At 34.2% G+C, this 21065-nt stretch overlaps 4 protein-coding genes across 5 annotated transcripts; 2 read left to right on the forward strand and 2 right to left on the reverse strand.

The window, feature by feature from the left end:
• Positions 1–4580: 4580 nt before the first annotated feature.
• Positions 4581–6113, forward strand: LOC100257948 (uncharacterized). The gene has a single exon (XM_002278656.4). It carries the CDS (start codon positions 5203–5205, stop codon positions 5767–5769), a length of 567 nt encoding a protein of 188 aa, XP_002278692.1. The 5' UTR covers positions 4581–5202; the 3' UTR covers positions 5770–6113.
• Positions 6114–12666: 6553 nt separating this feature from the next.
• LOC100264790 (protein DMP2) lies at positions 12667–13580 on the forward strand. Its single transcript, XM_010651527.3, has one exon. It carries the CDS (start codon positions 12808–12810, stop codon positions 13384–13386), a length of 579 nt encoding a protein of 192 aa, XP_010649829.1. The 5' UTR covers positions 12667–12807; the 3' UTR covers positions 13387–13580.
• Positions 13581–13652: 72 nt separating this feature from the next.
• LOC100259606 (uncharacterized) lies at positions 13653–16990 on the reverse strand. Its single transcript, XM_002277192.4, has 4 exons — positions 15280–16990; positions 14453–14660; positions 14214–14343; positions 13653–14121 (listed from the first exon to the last, which is right to left on the reverse strand). Exons 1-4 carry the CDS (start codon positions 16143–16145, stop codon positions 13865–13867), a joined length of 1461 nt encoding a protein of 486 aa, XP_002277228.1. The 5' UTR covers positions 16146–16990; the 3' UTR covers positions 13653–13864.
• Positions 16991–17499: 509 nt separating this feature from the next.
• On the reverse strand, positions 17500–20967 carry LOC100252797 (uncharacterized). Of its 2 annotated transcripts, none has more exons than XM_010651530.3 (4): positions 20480–20967; positions 20289–20390; positions 20046–20112; positions 17500–18020 (listed from the first exon to the last, which is right to left on the reverse strand). In XM_010651530.3, the coding sequence occupies exons 1-4, from the start codon at positions 20684–20686 to the stop codon at positions 17803–17805; spliced, it is 594 nt and encodes a 197-aa protein (XP_010649832.1). In that variant the 5' UTR covers positions 20687–20967; the 3' UTR covers positions 17500–17802. The 2 variants fall into 2 exon arrangements, with proteins under 2 accessions (XP_010649832.1, XP_002278797.1); XM_002278761.5 differs by having other exon boundaries at positions 20046–20172.
• Positions 20968–21065: the final 98 nt, after the last annotated feature.

A 21065-nucleotide genomic window follows, 5' to 3' on the forward strand; every position in this document is an offset into this window, starting at 1 on the left:
TCATATGGCCAAGGCTTAGGCCTGTTTAATTTGCTAGCTCCCCACTCTTGCCTTCCGCCGTAAAGGCCAGGCCTATTTGTTTTCATCTTCCAAGGCAAAAACAAATTTCTTAGAGGCCCATTTAGTAACAGTTAACAAAACAAGTTTTTGTTCACCAAAACAAAAAGACGGGATACTACATTTCCCGATCAAAAATCAAAAAATTGTTTTTTATTCTTAAAGATAGAAAATATGGTGTTTTAATAATATCTTTTAATTGTTTTCAATTGTTTATCAACTATTCTTTTAAAAAATAATTATATAAATATAGAGAATGATTAGAAATAAAATACTACATATAAAAATTATTTTTAAAACATATTTAAAGACATAGAAAACTGGTAAAAAATATTTTGAATTTTCAAACAAACATCTGTTTTACAAAACATCATAAAACATAGAGTTAAGTTAAATTAAGTTTTATTTAGATTTAAATAAAAAAATAATCTTTTCCAATTTTTGTCTTATTGTTGGTACTATTTTTTTTATAGTTTAGCTTTACATTTTTAACCAGAAAAATTGCAAATTAAGTAGATACCAAATTGGTAATCAAACATTTTCCAATACTTAGATGGTGTTTGTTTTTTGGTTTAATAGAAAAAACCGAAATACTTTATTTTTTCTATTCAGTTAAAAGTAATTTGTTAACATCATTCAATATAACTAAATTAACATATTAATATCAAATTCACTTTAGTTATATTAAATAATGTAAATAGATTACTTTTAATTAAATAAAAAAAATTAAATATTTTGATTTTTTCTATTAAGTAAAATAACAAACACCTAGTGAGCATTTTGAACCTTCTCTCTCTGAACATAAAGGTCCTTTCCAAAATGCTAACCAACTAACCCATAGGTCTTCCCACCCAATTAAGAAAGTGCCCCGTCCCTGGACAGTCAAAAGGAATCCAGTAAGCGACAAGTTGGCAGAGCAAAACCCCATGGCCGGCCAGCCAGCCAGCCAGTGCTGACTGCAACATTTATCTACCAACTCTACTTTCTTTATTATTTCGCGTACACGGTATACCCACGCGCTAAGAAGACTCAGTCACCCCTCGGAAGCCACTCAAGAAGTGATCGCCAGTCATTACATGGTTCAAACCACTCGCTCGTAAATGTGCAGAAATGGTAATTTGTCTTGGTGGATCGTCTTCTAGTCAAGTCAAAAGTTAGGTATTTTATTATATAGTTTAACTCAAATTTAATATAAATAATAATCATATTAAAAACATACACTTAAAATTATCTAATAATTAAACAGATAATACATCGTGTAACTCATATAATAATCAAATTGATTAGATCTTATATATGTCTATATGATTAATGTTTCAATAAACATATTTATAATTTAATTGATTTATTTATTTAAAAAAATTAATTTAAAATAAGTCAAATGTACGTTAAATATTTTAAAAATATAATTAAATCAATAGCAAAATTATTAAGTGGGTTAATTCGCATCAAATCCATGTTACGTAAGTCGACACAAATTTAACTCATCCCAATCCAAATCAACAAAAAAAACATGTTAATTTTATATGGACGGAGGAATCATGTAAAATTTTGTTACCCATATAAAGCTACATGATTCTCAAACATAAACTTTAGCTTCTTCTTTTTTTTTTTTAATTTTTTATTTATTTATTTTAATAAGGATGTTTCCACTACCCCTTTTTTTTCTCACTCTGAAAAGTAGATGGGAGACAAGAGAGCATTATTGCTTCCTTGCAATTTACTCCTTACAAAATGGTCCCTCTGGCCCCACCTTTCTTTAAAAGCTTCATAGATTTGTTCCCTCTTTTGTTTTATTTCCTTCCCCTTTTTTTAGTGGAATATCATTTGGGAATTGTGTGGGGTCCCCAAAAAAATAAAAAAAAAGTATTCAGATTTTCTTATTGGAAAAATAATTGAAAACCCAAACAACTTATTTTAAATGGTCTAGCATAAGAACAATGTAATTTTAAAATAATGGTTGAAAAAGCATCCCCTAAAAGAATATTCTCCCATCAAATAAAGATCAACTTCTAATCTTAAATCTATAGTACTATTATGAACTTAGTAATCAAGCACTAAATTCCCATTCATTAATATGAATAATCTTTCTTTTTTTAACATAAAAAATATAATTTTTTAAAGATAAAAATACCCTATAACAATTTTTCTAAATACCCTTTAAATCTTATTGACAGAAAATGATACTTTCGGGTTACCTTTTAAAATATCAAAAAAATCCTAATTGAGTGTTTCATTAACCAATTTTTTTGTCTCAACTTGTGAATAGAACTACAAAAGCAAGGACCATTCTTTTTCACAACACAAGAGTATTGACCTTCATTTTCAAGAGAAAAATAAAAATAAAAAAGTTTTTATTTTTTCAGAAAGAAGAATCATATTCTTTTTATTCGTCAATTTTCAGAGAAAAAACAGAAAATACATTCTTTATGATTTTTTTTAGAGAGAGTCTCCTCTCCATAGAAAAAATATATATTTTTTTATTTTAATAATGACAGTTTTAGGCAATTTTGAAAAAATCCAAAACTGTTTTCTCCTTTTCTATTTTCTAGTCAGTGTACTTGAACATCCAAACCCAAATAAAAATAATAGAATGGTCTCATCCTAATTTTTAATATGTGAAATTATTATTTTTTAAAATATGATATTTTCCCATCTTTTTAATTAATTTAGTTTCTACTGGCTTAAGAGTTGGCCACATTGCCCAATAAAGGAGCTTCTTTAATGATTATTGTGCATGCATGATCTTGAGGTAAGATTTGGGGAATAAACAAACAAGAAAGTCAGTGCATGTGTCTCAATTTCAGTAGTACCATTTAGATGCCAGAGCCCTCGACTAATATCATATGCAGATAAAGATATAGAGAAAGCAACTTTGCTTTCCAAGTATTAATAATAATATTATCATCTGCAATAATTTCTCAGTCTAATAATTGAGATTACCTTTAATTATTATTATTATTAGCTATTAAAATAAGAAGGTATGTAGGAGTGGGGTTTTTTGATTATGATTAGGAGAGACAAATAGAAAGCAACCAGCCAGGCTGTGATGCCCTTTGAACCCAAAACATCGCACTAACACACTTCTTATACCTTACTTCATTGGATGTAATTTGAATATTTTTTTTTAAAATATTCAAGCATGAAAAGGTATTTATCAAATTCTTTCTTTTAATACTTGAATATATATATATACGATGAAATTTATATCGTGAAATATAATATAAATAAATGATATTATAATATAAGATATAGGTGTAACTCGGATAGGTTGGCTTGATCCTATCATAATCAATTCAATGTTCAATAAATATTTTTATTACTTGGGTTGAGATTCAAATGACCTGCACTTAATCGAATCGATTTAATATTTTATAATATTTATAATATTGTTTATTATCTTATATAATAATATTTATTTTCTTTTTAATTTAAAAAAAAATCAATTAATAATAATATCATATACTTTTTCATTTAAATATACATATATATATAAGTTTATTTTTACTTTTTTATTATTATTTTAGAATTTTGTGTTATTTATTATTTAAATTTTGGTATAATATATATAGAAAAAAAATTAAAAACCAATATGGATGGATTTTGAATTATATAATTCGATCAAGTCGAATCCAATTCGATCAAGTCGAATCTAATCCGATCAACCAAGGTTTAACCTTATCAATCTAATAAATTCAATCCATTCAATGTGATTGGATTAGCTTTAGATTGAGTGTTTCAAGTTAAAGATCATATTAGGTTAAACTTGAATCGATTATTTCTTAATTTAGATTGAACTCGAGTTGCTCATCATCGTGATGAATCCGTCGAAGTTGCAACCTTAGTATCAAGAACATGAATACATATAATATATTTTTTATTTTGGAATATACTTTATTAGTACATATCTTCAAATGTGATAACAAGAAATAAGCTTGATTGATTTTACATCATTTTGTTATAAAAATAGGCGTCAAATAATTCCTCAATATTTTTAAAATTTTAAATCACATGAAAATAGAAAGTTAGGTGTGTAATTTAATGAGGTTGAGGTATTCCGTGAGATAAAGATAAAGTAAAAGTAAAAGTAAATGGGGGAAAAAGGAAAAAAAATAAGGAGATGTGGGTGAGGTGGAGGCATGAAACGTCTTTTCCGGTAAAGCCTAAATATCAGAAATGTGGAGTCACTTCAATGTAGAAGAGAGAATCTCAGCCACATTTATTCACAGATTGTTGAGAATCTGTGATCACAATGAAAACAACACCACACCATACCCAAAGAAATTACCAAATAAGCAAGGGTGCACCCTACCTGGGTTGATTACACCTAACCATAAACCAATGTTTAGGCCAGTTTCAGTACTAGGATTAGATTTAGATTAGGTTAAGGTTAAGGTTAAGGTTTGAATAATCTAAATTTAACCCTCACCCAATTTAATGTTTTATATATATATATATATATATATATATATATATATTATTTAAAAATGTAATATAGCATCATTCGTTCTACAAAAGAGAAATGATGGGAGCGGCGAGGATTAGAACCTGGTACGGGTTCCTGGAAGGCGAGGCTCCACCTCTCCATGCTGACGTGTCGAAATACAATTGGCTCTCAGCTTAGTGGACGCAGCTCACCGCAGAGGACCCATCCTCTAAAGGTGGTTTATTTACGAATAAGCCCGACTGTGGTCCCCACACCGCAAATAATTCCCGTTGAAAAGATGGCATGGAAGATGACAACTCACCCTCCTTTTAACGGCGTTAGGGTGAAAGTGACGTCAAGGTCACGGTGAAGGGCCGACTCGGTCAGCCACTCAAACGTGGCGGCCTATCTCTATCTTCATTGACGCGTCGTCGTGGGTGCGAAGGTCGGTGCGAACCATCCCTACTGAGGCCCACCTTTTTAGCGCTTGCCTATATATCATCCCTCTGAATAGATTGGAGTGAACATACAGGGAAAAACAGCAGAGCAGAAACGCAGGAAGACAAAAAACAACAAATACAACCCCTTCTCCTGTAGAGGAAGAAGAGCTGAGATTCAAAAAAACAGAGACATCTTCTCTCTCTCTTCTTTCTCTCTTCTTCTTTTTAATTTGTTTTGATTTTTTTGATTTTATTTTAGTTTTATTTGGGTTGGGAATTATGGGGACGGAGATCTTGAGGCCTCAGGACTGTTTGATCGAGCGGATGGGGGTCTCTCCGGCGGTTTTTCCTCGCCGTAAGGCTTTCCCCGGAAGCGCAAAGGCGAACCGGAGACCGGTGGTTCGGGCTGAGAGGTCGGACCAGAAGAGGCGGGGGAGTCAGTCGGAGGGGTCCATTTCTAAGAGATCGAGCTCCGATGATGTCAGGGCCGCGAAGGGGAATGTTGTGGTGGGCCCGGTGACGATTCTCAGGCGAGGGGAGTCGCTTGACTCGAAATTAAAGAGCGAGGCTCTGAAGAAGAACGGCGAGGAGGAAATGATAGTTTCTGGAACCGAGAGGTTGGGCCCGGACCCGGAGATGGTGCCGAAGCAGATCCGCATCAAGGATCTGAAGCCGTTTGCTTTTTCGGTGGCCGCTAAGCCCGACATGTACGCTGGATCTGCGTTTGCGCTCTCGCCGTCGCCGAGCTCGCTTCCGTTACCATCTTTTTCGAGGAAGAAGCAGATGTCGCCCGTCGTGGACGACTGGGCAACGAAAGATCTCCGGCGACTGCTCCGGCTCGATTGACAAATTAAGTGGTCAAACTATTACAGATCCAGATCTCTATGCCCGGATTTGGACCTAGAACTATCGGGATCTGAATTAACCTCGTTTCGTCTCACCGCCGCGTCTTTCACGAATCAAAGATCCATTTTTCCATGATTTTTTTAAATGGAAAAAAGATCTGAAAATCCAAGAAGAAACAAAGATTGGGACGAACGAGGAGGATAATTACTAGTATGTATCTCTGTGTTTGTATGATCTGTGTAATCTTGGGGTTAATTATGGGCAAGGGTTGTAATATGATGGGAAATGTAATGTTAATGGTTTCTGCTCTGCTTTAAAAAATAATAATTAGGGAAAATTGTGCACATCTCCTTTGTATCATCTTCTTCTTTCAACTTTTTTCCCTTTTTCTTTTTCTTTTTCACTTCTGTGTAAAGAAGTAGATGGAGATCCTGTTCATGTAATATATCTTTGGTGAAAACTTAGCTTGAAATGAGAGATTTCTTTCTTTTCTCTTCCGAATTTTTAATATTCTCCTGTGAATCTTGGCCGGTTACCTCTCGGAATGGATTTGCAGGTTTCGTGTCAAATTAGGACTGGTTATTTAATTGATTTTGGGAGTGTTTGGTTGGTGTTTGTTTGAAACTGATATCGGAGATACGACTCTTCTGGAGTGAAAACACTTGAACGTCATCTGGGACTTTTGTTTTGATTAGGGTTCCGCCAGAAAATCGACACTTCGAGAAAAGGAAAAGAAAAGAAAAATTTTTAAAAATAAATTTAAATTTAATAAATTATTTTTATATTTGTTTTTAAAAAATTATTTTTATTTATTTTTTATATAATAAGATTAAATAATGTAGAACTATATAAAATTTAAATTAATTTAATTACATTTAAAAATGAAAAAAATAATTTTTTATAACATTTTTTTTTCTTTTTCTAACATTTAGGGAGAAGAACCAAACATAACAAGACTACGTAGACTCATGGTCTATAAAAAGCCTACATTTGGAGATTGAAAGGTAGGTTTTGCTATTATTTTTAGATTTTTTTCTTCTTTTTTTTTCTCTTCTCCATTGATTCACACATTCAAATTAAAATGCTATTATTTTATTTTATATTTGTATATCAAATTTGACAAGTAACTAATTTATCCAACTTTTAAATCTTTGAATAATTGGGATTTGTGAGGTGGGTGGAGTAGGTTATATTGTGTTAACATCTTAATTCAAACCTAACCCAAACTTAAGTCAGCATACACTTTTTTTAATTTATATCTATGGGTTTGTAAATTGTATTTGAATCATTCCACTAAGATTAATAATGGAATTTTGTGGATATTACTTCTAATACGGGATGGAAATTTGTATTTGCGTCGTGTAAAAGATCAAATATTGGATTCGATTAAATAACCCAACTAAAACACAACCAGAGTAATAATTGGATTAAAAAATAAATTTAAATACAATCTAATTATTAAATGGGTAGCGTGTAACCCATTTAACCCATCTAATAGCAAGTCCTTCTATTTGATTATTAAGTTAAGTTATATTTTATATAAGTATATATGATTAATCGACCTAACCCAATATGTTAATGACTCCATTGTCTTATATATTTAAAAATAAATTTAACATGAGATAAATATGGGCTAAGCAAATTAGAGTTATAATTAAATTAATTAATACGATTATTAAATAGGTCAATTTATATTAAATTCATGTTATACAGATTAGTTAAAAAATAATATATTTATTAAACTGGTTATATAGGTTAACAAGACTTTAATCCAAACACAATTATACTCGACTTAAATCTTTGAAAATTAAGTTCAAATTATGTTGATAAATTGTACCAAACTTTACCATTCCTAATTCTAACCCTTCCAAGGGTATTTCCATATACCTAAAAATTTACTCATCATATTATAAACAAGACATCACAAGAATGAATATTTACTCATCATATTAGGAACTAAGACATTAATAAGAATTGAGGAATAAAAAAATGTCAAATTTATACCAACCATCAAACTTTCTCACTTCTTACCTAACTTAGTGGGAATTGATACTTCAATGAGAATATGGGGTGTGAAGTACTTGACCTTAACCCACACCCACCATGTGCATGGTTCATGTTGTTTAGGCATATAGAGAAAGCTAACTATTTAGCAAAATGACATCCATGGCATATAAGGCAGGATTGCCTCATAAATTACCAAAATTGCTTGCTTTGCTTAGCCATTTCCTAAGCTACCCTGTAGCAAATGGGCATGACCACCTCACATGTTATATGGTTTATCAACTTATAGAAAAAACTCACATGTCCCCAAGCTAAGGGAAGAATCCCTGTCCCCAACAGCCAACTAGTTGACTTACTAGTCGAGAGCTTTTACTATTTCAAAAAGCAAAATGATTTCAAATTACATAATTTTCATGTAAAAGTGATGACATGTTTATTGTTTAAATTTATTTTGCATGCATCATTTTGTTATAAGTACTAATGACTTTCCTCATTATATTCACTTATGTTTGCCAAAAGCTTATTGTTGATGACAAAAATGGAGAGAAATGGTATTAAGTTGCTATATTGCAAACAAAGGATTTAACTATGCTATCATCAACAATCCTAAGAATATTGATGTTTTATTCTATAGATCATATACATGTTTGCTTCTTGTTTATCTTATCATTTGCTTATAACTAATTGCCCTTTCATTGATTACATTATTATTTTTACTTAATATACTTTAAATTGATTTTTTTTAATCAAAAGAGCATATATTTAGAGGAAATATTTTAGCACCTTTGTTTTGTTGTCACAAAAAAAAAAAAAAAAAGGAGAGAGATATTGTTAGACCAAATATTTGTTAATCTCATGTTTTGATGATACTGAAATTAGATTTAAATTTAATGGTTTATCTTAAGTGTGTTAGGTAAAAATGTTTCCAAAGAGATGATGAAAAAAAAAATCAAGCTAAAAGGAAATATAAAAGGCGAAGGTCTCAAAGAGAAGGTTTATCAAGTTTATCTTTAAACTCTCTTTATAAAATTATTAGTGAATAGGTTCATACAGTATTATGTCTCGTTTTAAAGCACATTAAGTCATCCATAGGTTCTTAATTGCTTTATACTTTTTTAGTTTAAATGAAAATCAATTTGAAGAAAAACTTAAGCTTAAATTGGTCAAAAATAATCTAATCAAGGTTGTTCAAAATGTTAAGAAGTTAATAGTCATTGTTCGATCCCCACTTAAAATCAATACAAAATTGACAAAATTTTCTTAAATTGATCCAGTCTTGGGGAATTGGTTGAACCTACTAGGGAATCAATTAAACTAATTAGGTTAGCAGAAGCATGTTTCAACCAACTGAGGACTAGCCAAACCGGTTGATTTACTAGTTTAGCTTTTATGACTTAACGATCACCTATAAGTGTATTAAATACCCAATAGCTCATAAATAGTTTGACTAAAAAATCAACCTATCAACCCAATTGTGTCTAATGGCTAGTTTAAGTCTCCAACTCCTATTTAAATGCTCTAAGCTTCATATATTGATAGAGAAGGGTTTCAAATCATTATTAAATCATCTTTTGAACCTTAAGAAAATATTTTGAGTGCATTGAGCCTAAACTTACATTTCATTCTCAATTCTAGTTTCATCTTGTATCCATTTGAGCTTAAACTTGTACTAGCTATTGTGAAATTAAATTTGTTCAATTGTAACCTTGTGAAGTTTCTCAAGTGTGAGGCATCACTTAAGAGGTTTTCTGAGTGTGAAGTTTCACTTTGGAGTTTAAGAATGAGGCATCTCTTGAAAAGAATTGTAAGAGTCTACTAGAGTCAATTAATCCAAGTGTAAAGCTTCAAAGCCTGGTTTAGAAGTATAGTGGAACCTCATGTTTGATATTGAAGCAAGAAGAGAGTAAATGTAGGTTAGGTTATGCAAAACTATTATAAAAATCTTTTGTTTGCATCATTTTATCTTTTCTCTATTCACATTTCATTGAATCATTATTGCTTATTATTATTTATAAACATTACTTGCATTTATATGCAAAAATCGTAAAAAAGTGACAGTCACCCAATTCACCCCATCTGATGGGTGATTGATCTAGGTTGTTAAATTAGCATAAATCTAACAAAATAGTTTAAATAGACAAGTTATTGGTTTTATTCAACAATCAATTGATGATAATGTCTATCATGTTGTGTTAAATGAAAAAACTATTGAGTTACACGCTTTGACAAAAGTTACAAGACTTGTATGAGAGGAAGATCAATAGGAATAAAGCTTTTTTTAATCAATAAACTTATGAACTTTTTGTAACATTTTAATTTGATGCAAAGTTTAGCAAATCAATTTGCTTCAATGAAGAAGGGGTTAGATGATGAGCTCTAAGCTTTGTTACTCCTTAATTGTCTACCAAATAGTTGGGAGACATTGGGGATATCTATTAGTAACTTTACACCATACGAAGTTGTGATCATGAGCCAAGTTAAGAGTGGTTCAACAGAGAAACTAGAAGAAATGTTTTCGACTCTTCATAGTCACAAATTCTTATGCCAAATAATAGAGAAATGAACAAAAATCACTAAATCAGTAGCCTTATAATCATGATAAGTTTGAAGAAAAGCCCAAGTCAAGGAAAGGTAATAATTGCTCTCACTATGGCAAACTTGGGCACATAAAGAAACATTGTAACATTAATTTATAAGCAAGAAAAGAAAGAAAGAAAAGGTGAACACAAGGAATCCACTATTGTTGTTTCTAATGAACTGTAATATTCTCCACTTATAATTGATGATTCATGATTGATCACTTTCATAACTCAAAAGCATGGATTAGGTTATTGATAAAGGTGCATCCTTCCATGCTACCTCATGGTTGGATTTCTTCACATATTATAGGTTAGAAGATATCGGCTTTGTTATGATGGGAAAGAATGACATTTCTAAAATTGTTGAAATGGGAGATATTTATTTCAAACTAGTGCAACTTGCAAGTCGGTTTTAATGATGTCATACATGTTTCATATCTTCGTTTGATCCAATCTTTACTAGAAAGTTGGATGCAAAAGACTTTGATAACCTCTTAGCAAAGGGCGTTGGAAGCTTACCAAGGTTTTTCTTGTGATGGCAAAGTGTAAAAACGGTTGCACACTTTATGAGATGTAGGCAAAGATATGCAAGGTTGCAAGTTGATTTTAATGATGTCAGACATGTTTCGGATCTTCACCTACGCTTGATCTAATCTTTACAAGAAAGTTGGATGAACAAGGCTTTGATAACCTCTTTAGCAAAGGGTGTTGGAAGCTTACCAAGGGTTCTCTTGTAATGGCAAAGGGTAAGAACTATTGCACACTTTACAAGATGTAGGGAAAGATATGCACCCACCAAATCAATACTAAAGAAAAGTATTTAATAAGCTTGTGGCACAAGCGTCTCAGGTATATGAGTGAAAAGGGAATTTAACTTTTAACAAAAAAACAACTTATTCCAAAATGTAAAAAATATGCTTTTAAATGGTTATACTCATTGTATTTAAATGGTTGCACTTCTAGAAGGAAAAACAATTTGTTGGAATTTGTACGTTTTAATGTTTATGGTCCTAACAAGCATTGATTCAAGTCGCAAGAACCACATGTTGGGGAAAGGATTGTTAAGCATACAACAATATTGGCCTATTGAAAAAATAATGATTGAAGAAATGACCATGAGATCATAGGTGCGTAAAGTCTTATGGGATAGCCAAGCCTCACTATAATGGTTAGGTCCAATGACAAACCTTGATATGAGTAAGGACTTAAGGATAAGTGTGTTGCAAGATGAGCATATTCCACTATGAGCCTCCAAATGGTTGAACCTCAAGTTAGGTGTGAATAAGAATAATGCCAAATCATATAAAGATGATTAACTTAATATCATAAACTAAGTCCTTATTCATGACAATATGAAAGTATTCCTTAACTTGAGATGCCCATCTTACAAGATTTGGATATGACTGATCGCTTTAAGATGCAGGTACTGAAACTTCTCATGCCCATTTCGCATGACATACCCATAAGTTACGCCATTCAAAGCAGGAATGGTGTTGGATTCCAAGCCCATTTCCAAATTGAAATGATAAAAGGTTTTAGGAGTAGAGACTTGTAACAAACAGCTACGTAGCTTGCACTCAACCAAAACTGATTCACAAATCTGCTTCACCCAATGGAAACATTGTCTTCTTATTCTAAAATAGAAAAAATTTCTTTTTCTGACATGGAAACTGATGAAGGTGTGGTGGGCTAATCTTTTACATTGCTATTATACAAATCCTAGACGTTTAAACCTACCAAAAAATAAAAATAAAAATTGTCACGCCTCATTTTACTACTTTCAATACACATGTTTGACATGGTTTTTATATCCATATGTATCTCTAAGCATCACATCATTGAAATGTCAATCATATGGCATCAAATTGCCTCTAGCTATAGCCAATACTTACAGCAATCCATCAAAGATGAAGTGATTTTGTGAGTTTAAGATAACCCTAATGTCAACCACAAATATAGCATGCTTTACAGCTAATTTTTATCATATCCCTTGAATGGAAATTAATACTTTTTGCAGTTTGAAAGCCGCCCCCCCCCCCCACTTTTTTTTTTCTTTTGAAGTCATGTCTTATTTCATCATCAGTTATCTTGTCTGAATAAAAAAAGAAGTCAAGATTTTTCACCCTTTTTTTTTAATTTATGAACTCCAGATGACATTTTTGTATCAATTTCTAGTTTGATTCCAAACAATACAACCTAAGAATAGAGAATCAGAGTAGAAGCAATTGATCAATTGTTGTTAAAATCCTCTGTGTGGACCTGCTGGATCAATGCTTGGATTAGAAATGAGGTGCCACCTTCTGAAGAGTGAAGCAAAAAACAGTACCATTTTACGTGCAAGCAACCCTCTCTTCCTTTTTCTCCCATTCTCTCTATAAATACCCTCAAGTTTGTTAGAGGACCTACCTCGCAAAACATTCATTTCCTAGAAAAATACATACCAGCAAGCCCCCCAATGGGTGGAACCAGCAAATCTTCAGGGTCTGGGAAAAGCACCCAGCCATCCATTACAGACAGAACATTCACAGGAGTAGGCAACCTCATCAAGCTTCTTCCTACTGGGACTGTGTTCTTGTTCCAGTTCCTCAACCCTGTGCTGACCAACAATGGTCATTGCCACACCATTAACAAGTACTTAACAGGGATTCTCCTAGGAGTTTGTGGCTTCTCTTGTTGTTTCTCTTCTTTCACTGACAGTTACTTTGGCAGTGATGGAATGACTCACTATGGGGTGGCAACAAAGAATGGTCTTTGGCCATCTTCTGCTTCTGAGTCAGTGAACTTATCAGCATATAAGCTGAGGGTGGGGGACTTTGTTCATGCTTTCCTCTCATTGACTGTGTTTGCTGTGGTGGCCCTTTTGGACTCTAACACAGTGGACTGCTTCTATCCATCTTTTGAATCAACTGAGAAGCTTTTGCTTATGGTCTTACCTCCTGTTATTGGTGCTATTTCAAGTACAGTGTTCATGGTGTTCCCTAACAAGCGCCATGGGATCGGGTATCCTGCAAGTCAGACTTCACATGAGTCCTAGTTCATTGGATCCTATTATGGTTGTATTCTTCTTCCTCCTTCCTCCTTAATAGTTATATGTATGTCCATTCAAAAAGAAGAGGGAAAGACTCGTGCTATTTCCCTTAGAATATGTAATAAGTTTGTTCTGGCCAGGCCCTTCAACTAAGCTTTCCAAGAAGGGGTAATGAATGACACTATCATTTTCCATTTTCATATATTTTTACAGATAGTAGTGGTTTAGGGTAGAATTAAATCAAATAAAACAAAAACAAAAAACAAGAAACAAAAGTTAATATTTCATCTTATATAGAAATGTAGAGCAAAATGAATTCAAATCATGTTAAAAGGAAATAGTGATAGTGATCCGTATAAATATGTATAGTGATGGTGATTCATATAAAAATGTGTGTTTGCCATGAGACTTCAAGCAAACATACACCAACAATCAATAAAAAAGATGGATGGAAAATTAAATTGAGAAAAAGATGTTCAAGTATTTATATATGCCATATGCCTCTTGAGGAACAAGGGTTTCTCATCTTCACAATCTTTTGTTTTGGTTTCCGGTGTCTCCTGATGAAGTTCTCTTCAGCGTTCTCATCAACTTTTACAATATCGACCTTAACTACGTGATGATCAGAAGTACCTTTGGATGAGATGACAGAGTATGACCTGGGAACAAACTTGTACGGTGAGTCCTGTGAAGCCAGAATGTAATCCACCCGCGTCCCATACTTGCATGTCCCTTGAACATCTGCCCAGAAAAATTTACATTCAATCCAACATCTAGAAGCAAATTAGCTTGCAGTAATAAGTCAAAATGAGTAAAAAGATGAAATCCTCTACTTTGGCCTTTGGCAATAATGACAACAGGCTCACATTCCCCTGCAAAGTTCTTTGCATCAACATACTCTTTTCCCTTCAGAAACTCCATTACATCAACCTTTGGTGTAGGCTTTCCTATCTCCTCATAGTACTGCACCATAGATATGATCCAAATTAAGAGAGACAAATTTTCTTATATAGCACTGTTTTTTGTTATGGATGTCTAGAAAATAATCAGGGAAAGTTCTAGTGATGTTTACCTTGATGATATCCATCCATCTCTCTCTTGAGTAATCTGATCCATTAAGTGAGTTGAGACCTCCAGCCAAAATGTGGGGGCAATCACTTGATTGGATTATTGCATTTGTTTGCTTCATCCTCCAGTTCTCATCCAGATGGTCAAGTTGGGTGCAATGGAAATTTACTTCCCCTGCCCATGGCACATCAATGGTAGCCTTTAAGACATTCCTGATTTCACATATACACATACACATAACACTGTTAGCAAAGTTACAGAACACACTCCTATGCAGTTGCAATCCCTTCACCTTCACAAAGATTTGGATTCTTCTTTCAAGATGCATCTTTAATTAATGAAAATCTACTATTCCTCAAATGATAAGACACAGATCTTTTCTCACTAACTCTGCTGAGTAGACAATGGAGAATCCTCTCTAAAGAAAACCCAGTGATTGTTCTCTAATTGAAGATAATTAGGAGTTCCATTCCCTAGTTGAGGAGGGGAAACTACAACTTCTAATGTTTTTGTATTTTCCTATATTTCATCTTTGTTGGATTAGTTCAGTCATAGTACCATGAATTGATCAGAAGAATCAACTACGAAATCAACTGCCAAAGAGTAAAATGTTGGCCAATGACTTCAGTTTTGCATAGGTGAGACGGCATCCATTGTAAATATCCATAAAGTTGCAATACACTAGGCAAACGAAACAGGCTAAATTGTGGTGATATACTAAGGTTTTGGGAGTTACAACACTAGGAAACCACATATGATAGGCAACAGAAACAAAATGCAAATTGGACTTCCAAACCGGATATTATCAATATGAAAGAAAAGAATAAGCACCTGAAATCTTCACCATCAATGATTTTTTGAGCTTTCCACCTCTTAATTGGCCATTTAGACAGTATAGCATTCCCAAACTCTGGAGCCCAGCTCTCAGCAAACACATATTTCATACCTAGAGCACCAGCTAGATCAGAAAGAGGTTTCATGCCTTTTTCTTCCTCAGCCTTGACATCTTGCAGAGCCAAGATATCAGCATTAACCTCTCTAAGTACTTCAAGAATGCTTCTACTGCTTCTCAATCCCTCACCAATAGGGTAGTCACTCATACTAGAGGGATAGCACACAGGGGACCTCATTGGAACTTTGTACCTATAATTTCTACCATTACTTGACGACCCCTCTTTTTCACTTTCCCAAAAACTAAGCAATTTGCTATTTGCTAATGATATCTCATTGTCAGGGAGATTAATTGAAACCTTCAGTCTTGATCTTGTGAGCTTCTGCTGGGAGAGATGATCAGGAGTATTTGGGGTGGAATGCAAAGGAGATTGCTTTAGTATACTCTTTGGACGATAATTTTCAGATTTTGCCCAAGTATCAATCTTCATATGACTCTTGAACCTCAAATAATCCTCCTCTTCCTGACAAAACACAACTGACTTCTCAGGCTTTGGAACAGCTGGTGCAAGGCAGAACATGGCAGCATTAAATGTGGCAATTCGTATTGGCTTTCCAGAGATGGAACGACCCAGTTGACTGTTGAGATGAATAGCAGATTTACTGGAGCCGGGCACCCCTTTAGGCTGGCGTTTCATTAACTTTCCAAACCTCCTGATGACAACTTTGGGCTTTGGACGCCTCCACATCAGCCACCGTAACCTTGCACAGATGCGTTGCAGTTTCCTATGGAGAATACTTAACATGTAAGCCAATCTGTTGGTGAGAAAATCTTCTTCAATATTAGTGATTGCATAAAATAGTTACTCTCCCTCACTGTTACGGTATATGATGAAGAAGGAAGATGGGTTCATAGGGAGGGAGATGAGAGTCAACTGGGAACTACAAGGAGAGAGGGTAGAGTGTCAATTGAGAATACAGGATGGGAGATGATTGGAAAAATAGCACTGAGAGAAAAGAAGCAGCAAAGACAAACAAACATCCCAACTGCTCCAAGATGAAGGTGGTGGTTGACAAGGAAGCAATAATGTGGAGCTCTTTTTCCAAGACACAAAAACCATACTAGTGCCTGTGCATGAAACAAAACTTCTAGCTTACACCCAATTGGAAAAAGCTAAAAGAAGACAACGAACATTTCTATGAGCCTCCAACCGAATAGTTTTCTTGAGTGACGTCCATACACCATTTTGTAGAATTACAGATGTAAGTTTTCCCTGGTAAGTCCATAAAAGCCAACAAGGAAAGGTGTATGGATGAAGGTAGTTTTCTCTATTATTCAGATGTTCTACTTGTAAACGCATTGGTTTTTTAAGTAGATATGTATTAGTTAGTTTTGGTGGTCCCTCAGATCAGAACAAAGAGATAGCTTTTCCTTCACTTTCCCTTGGATGCTTGATCAGCTAAGCATAAGCAAAAGTCAAAAAAGTAGAGGAAGATAGGAAGAAACTCTAAATAATAATTATGGTGAGGCAACAATGAGACAAGAATACACAATAATACATAGAAGAATAAGACAAACCGATTTTGCGAAAAGGGGAGGAAGATACGACGTCATTTCTTGCAAGAGGGGCCAACTGACAAGTATTAGATACCAACACCTGGACTTGGTGAGCAGTTCCCAGACTAATATTGATCATTGACGTGCATCAATCAATCTACCTGGCCATCTGGGTGACATGTCTATACCTCAGCGTATCCCATTCCAACTATTATGCTGCAAGCCAGAAAGAAATTCTTGTTTCAGAAAATGATGTGTAGGGTATAATCTGATGATTGCGGAACTTGAGATAGACAAACTGACAGAGTGTGAGAGCCAGAAGGGGGAAACTGCATCTATTGACTATTAGAATTGACTCCTAGTCGACTGCACAGGGGTTTGCATCATTTAAATTAAAATATTGTTCCGAGCAGTCTTCAGAACTCGTTCATCATCCACCTCCTGCACTGAAAACAATTTTATCCTGTGCAAACTGAGCACGGAACATTCTAGCCTGGTCAATGTGATCCTTGACCTGAAAACAACGATCAGTACAGAGTCTAAATTCTTACTAAAGAAATAAATGATGGATGAAAAACACGATTTAGATTGAGAGAGAGAGGTGAAGATACACAAATTTTCCATTAATTCCTTTTAAAATTTCTCAGATACAAAAAATAACGTATTGATGATTCTAATCATCATAATTGAAAAGACTAATTAATCAAAATTGATACAAATTTATAACGTTTTCTGTAGGGCACAATAAAGGATTTAGATTCCTAGTAGGCTAACTTGCAACATATGTCCAACAACAATGGACATTTCTCACTTCTCCGGTATAAGTCATACAGTTGATAAGGAATTGATGCCTATGATCCTGAAGCTCTATATCCTGGAAAAAAAACAGCATATCTATGATTCCCTTAATCACCAAACAGTGCATCCAGAAGATTAGAAGGTGATTCTCCACTTCCACTCTCATCAAAAAATCCATTAGAAGCATTTTGTCTTCTAATTTTTCGCTCCTCAATGATAGAATCTGCTGTTTCTGTGCAGTAATTACGTCTCACTTGTTGTGCAGGTCTCTCAGCCACAACAAACTTGTTTCCATCACGAATTCTCTCAGAAAAACCTGCCCAAACTGAAGCAAACAATATGTGAGAGATTAAACAAATAAATTACTTAAATCCATTAAAAAAATACATTCTCGTTCTTTTTTATGCTAATGTTAAAAAATGGTAAGCAAAAATACAAGTTACAATGGACCATTGTGTGATCAGATAGGCTCATTTTGATTGCTACATCAGGACCCAGACCATGAAAATCTTTCTTGCTTTTAGGGTACATATTTTTAAAGGGCATTTCTTTCCTTTACATCCTTTTAACCCATGGATGAGGACCTCCTTTAATTTGGTGGTATATTGGTGATTTAGAAACTTTAAAACACTTTCCAGTTAGGCGTAAAGTAAACAAATGAAATTAAGTGCAAAAAGTCTTTAATTGATTCAACAGCAATGGAATACACAAGCAGCTGCAGGCTTACACAACTATTCACATTGGGGTTTGTTGATAAAAAAATAATTACTCTCTTTAAATGGTTGGCGGCTTCTTTTGTAGTATGCCCATAACACACCAGGGCAAATGTTTTCTGGGAACTTCCAATGGGACTTACGCCCACCAAGTCTGTAGAACAACAATATTGATTTTTTCAAAAATAATCAGTTATTAAGTTGTTTTTGGATAAAGTTTAAATAAGTGGCTTGACTGAAACATTTTTAGCCTATTTGTAGAGAAGCAAGCTTTGGGTCAAATGGTACTGAACCTGATCCATCACAAACTCCAGCCACATTAATGTTTTGCATGCAAGGCACAAAGGGTATAATATGCTTATGAGTTCAAGTTCTTCAAACAAATCCAGACGAGAAAAGGTACAGGCAGGGCAACTTTATTAAGAACGTGCATTGAGCCAATGTACTTGTTAAAACTTATGACAAAGAAGTATCCTACTGGATTTGTTCTATTATCTTCTATCAATAATACAATAAGAGGAAATTAAAGGGAATATTAATCAAAACCTAAGTAGCTTGAATAAAGACATGGGCTATATATATCAGGGGTATCTAATATGGAAAGCCATAAAAAATTAGGACACCAACATGAAAAAAACACCACAATTCATTAAAATAATACTCACACTGTATAAAAAAAAAACATTTAATCTTGATTCATTCATCAAAATTTCTATAGAAGGGAAGTTCAGAAAATAAAGCTTATACAGTAATGCCATACATGCTAGCCATATTACTTATTTTTTTTATAGGTAAAAAAGAGTGTGTGTGTATATATATATATATTAGATAAGGAGCGACTGAAGGTAAACAATAATTATACATCCACCGCCAAAACGGCATAAAGAGAAAAAAAAGAGTATATATTTAAATGCACCTAAAAGGAGGCGCACCAAAGTACATATCATGTATAGAATACCGTCTAGGCTATTGTATGCTAGCCATCTAACCATATTACTAGTCTCTAATTATAGCTTTTTCTTTAATACTATTAACTTTCAATCCTGTTTATAACCATATATATGTACTTTAGTGAAACCAAGGACATCGATGAGAGTAGGGAGACAAGAGAGCATTTTGACCAAAAACAGAATGAGGGAAAGGAGAAAGAAAAAAATTAGGAAGAAATTCAACTTCTCTCATTTGGTTTAGGGAAAATACTTTAAACAACCTTTCTTGTTTTCTTTTCACTCATCCTTCCCCCCCACACCATCTGCATCCAGGACAGAAACATCACAAACAAATTGGAGAAATATCTCCTACGAAAGTAGTAAAGTTAAAAAAAAAACAAAAAACCTTGCAACTGACCCAAAAAAATGACTCAGGCAATAACAATCATGACCATATACAATTAAAAAATGCTCACTAACACTTGTATAGAGCAGGAAAGGACACTAGCAAACCCAAAAGCAAGGCGTAGACAACAATGATCATCACTATGATACAATTAAACAATACGCCCACAAGCACTGGTATAAAGCAGAGAAAGACCCTTGCAACTGACCCAAAAATAGGCTTAGGCAACAACAATCATGACTCTTATACAATGAAACGATGGCCACATGCACTCATAAAGATAGTAAATGCTAAATCAGTACCTCCGAAATGATGCAGGACAATGGAAGCTGCTACAGTAACATTCAAGGATGCAGTGCCGCCCCCATACTGCGGAATATAAACAAAAAAGTCACATATTTCACACTCCTTCACTGAAAGACCAGTTCCCTACAAAATAAAGATACAGCAATGCATGCAATCAAATTCAATAAACTCTCAAGAGCTTTACTATATTTAACCTTTAGCAGCCGAAAATTGATAAACAAACATATGATGAATAATACCTCATTGCCAAGAAGGAACGCTGTGCTCCTCTTGAAAGGGTGTTGATTCACAGCCACCGCGTTGTCAGTGATCTCCACGCCACAAATATCGCAATCTTTTTCCTGAAATTGAATTGAGCTGAAACTTAGGAAGTTGGTAATGGAACCCTAAAATTGAGCAGCAACAGGAGGAGGAGGAGGAGGAAGAGTACTTTGAGGAAGTGGCGAGCGTCGAGGAGGGAGTGAAAGTGGCGAAAGCGAAGGTGCGAAGTGGAGCCATGACTGCCGAAGGAGTTGAAGTCCCTGCGGCCCACCAGTATGAGTTCCGATACACCCAACGCCGAGGCGCTTCGTGCCAGGGTACCTACATTATGCCTTTTGGCTATGTTATGTACCACCACGTAGCTCTCCACCACCATTAGATTCTCCGCAAGACACAGAAAGAAAATCAGTTGTTTATACCTGGTGTCTCTTCCCTCTTCGATTCGAATCAATCAGGGGTTTTAGGGTTTCAGGATCTCAGGGAAGAATCAAACAAGGACGACGTCGTTTTAACGTCTGCCTAATGTCTCCCAGCGGCTGCGGCGGCTGAGGTGGACTATTTATCAAGGTAAAAATAAGAACGACGTCGTTTTTGCTTTTGCCTCACCACAACAAATGCAGTATCCAAGTGAATATGTTTGAAGTTAAACGACGTCGTTTAATACCTTAATATTTTCTAAGATTTTTGAGACTCAATGGGTACTAGATAGCCTAGATACGAAGTAATTAAACCCGAATTGAACAAAGTACGAACTC

The sequence above is a fragment of the Vitis vinifera genome, chromosome 5 (assembly GCF_030704535.1).
Source record: "Vitis vinifera cultivar Pinot Noir 40024 chromosome 5, ASM3070453v1".
NCBI lineage: Eukaryota > Viridiplantae > Streptophyta > Magnoliopsida > Vitales > Vitaceae > Vitis > Vitis vinifera.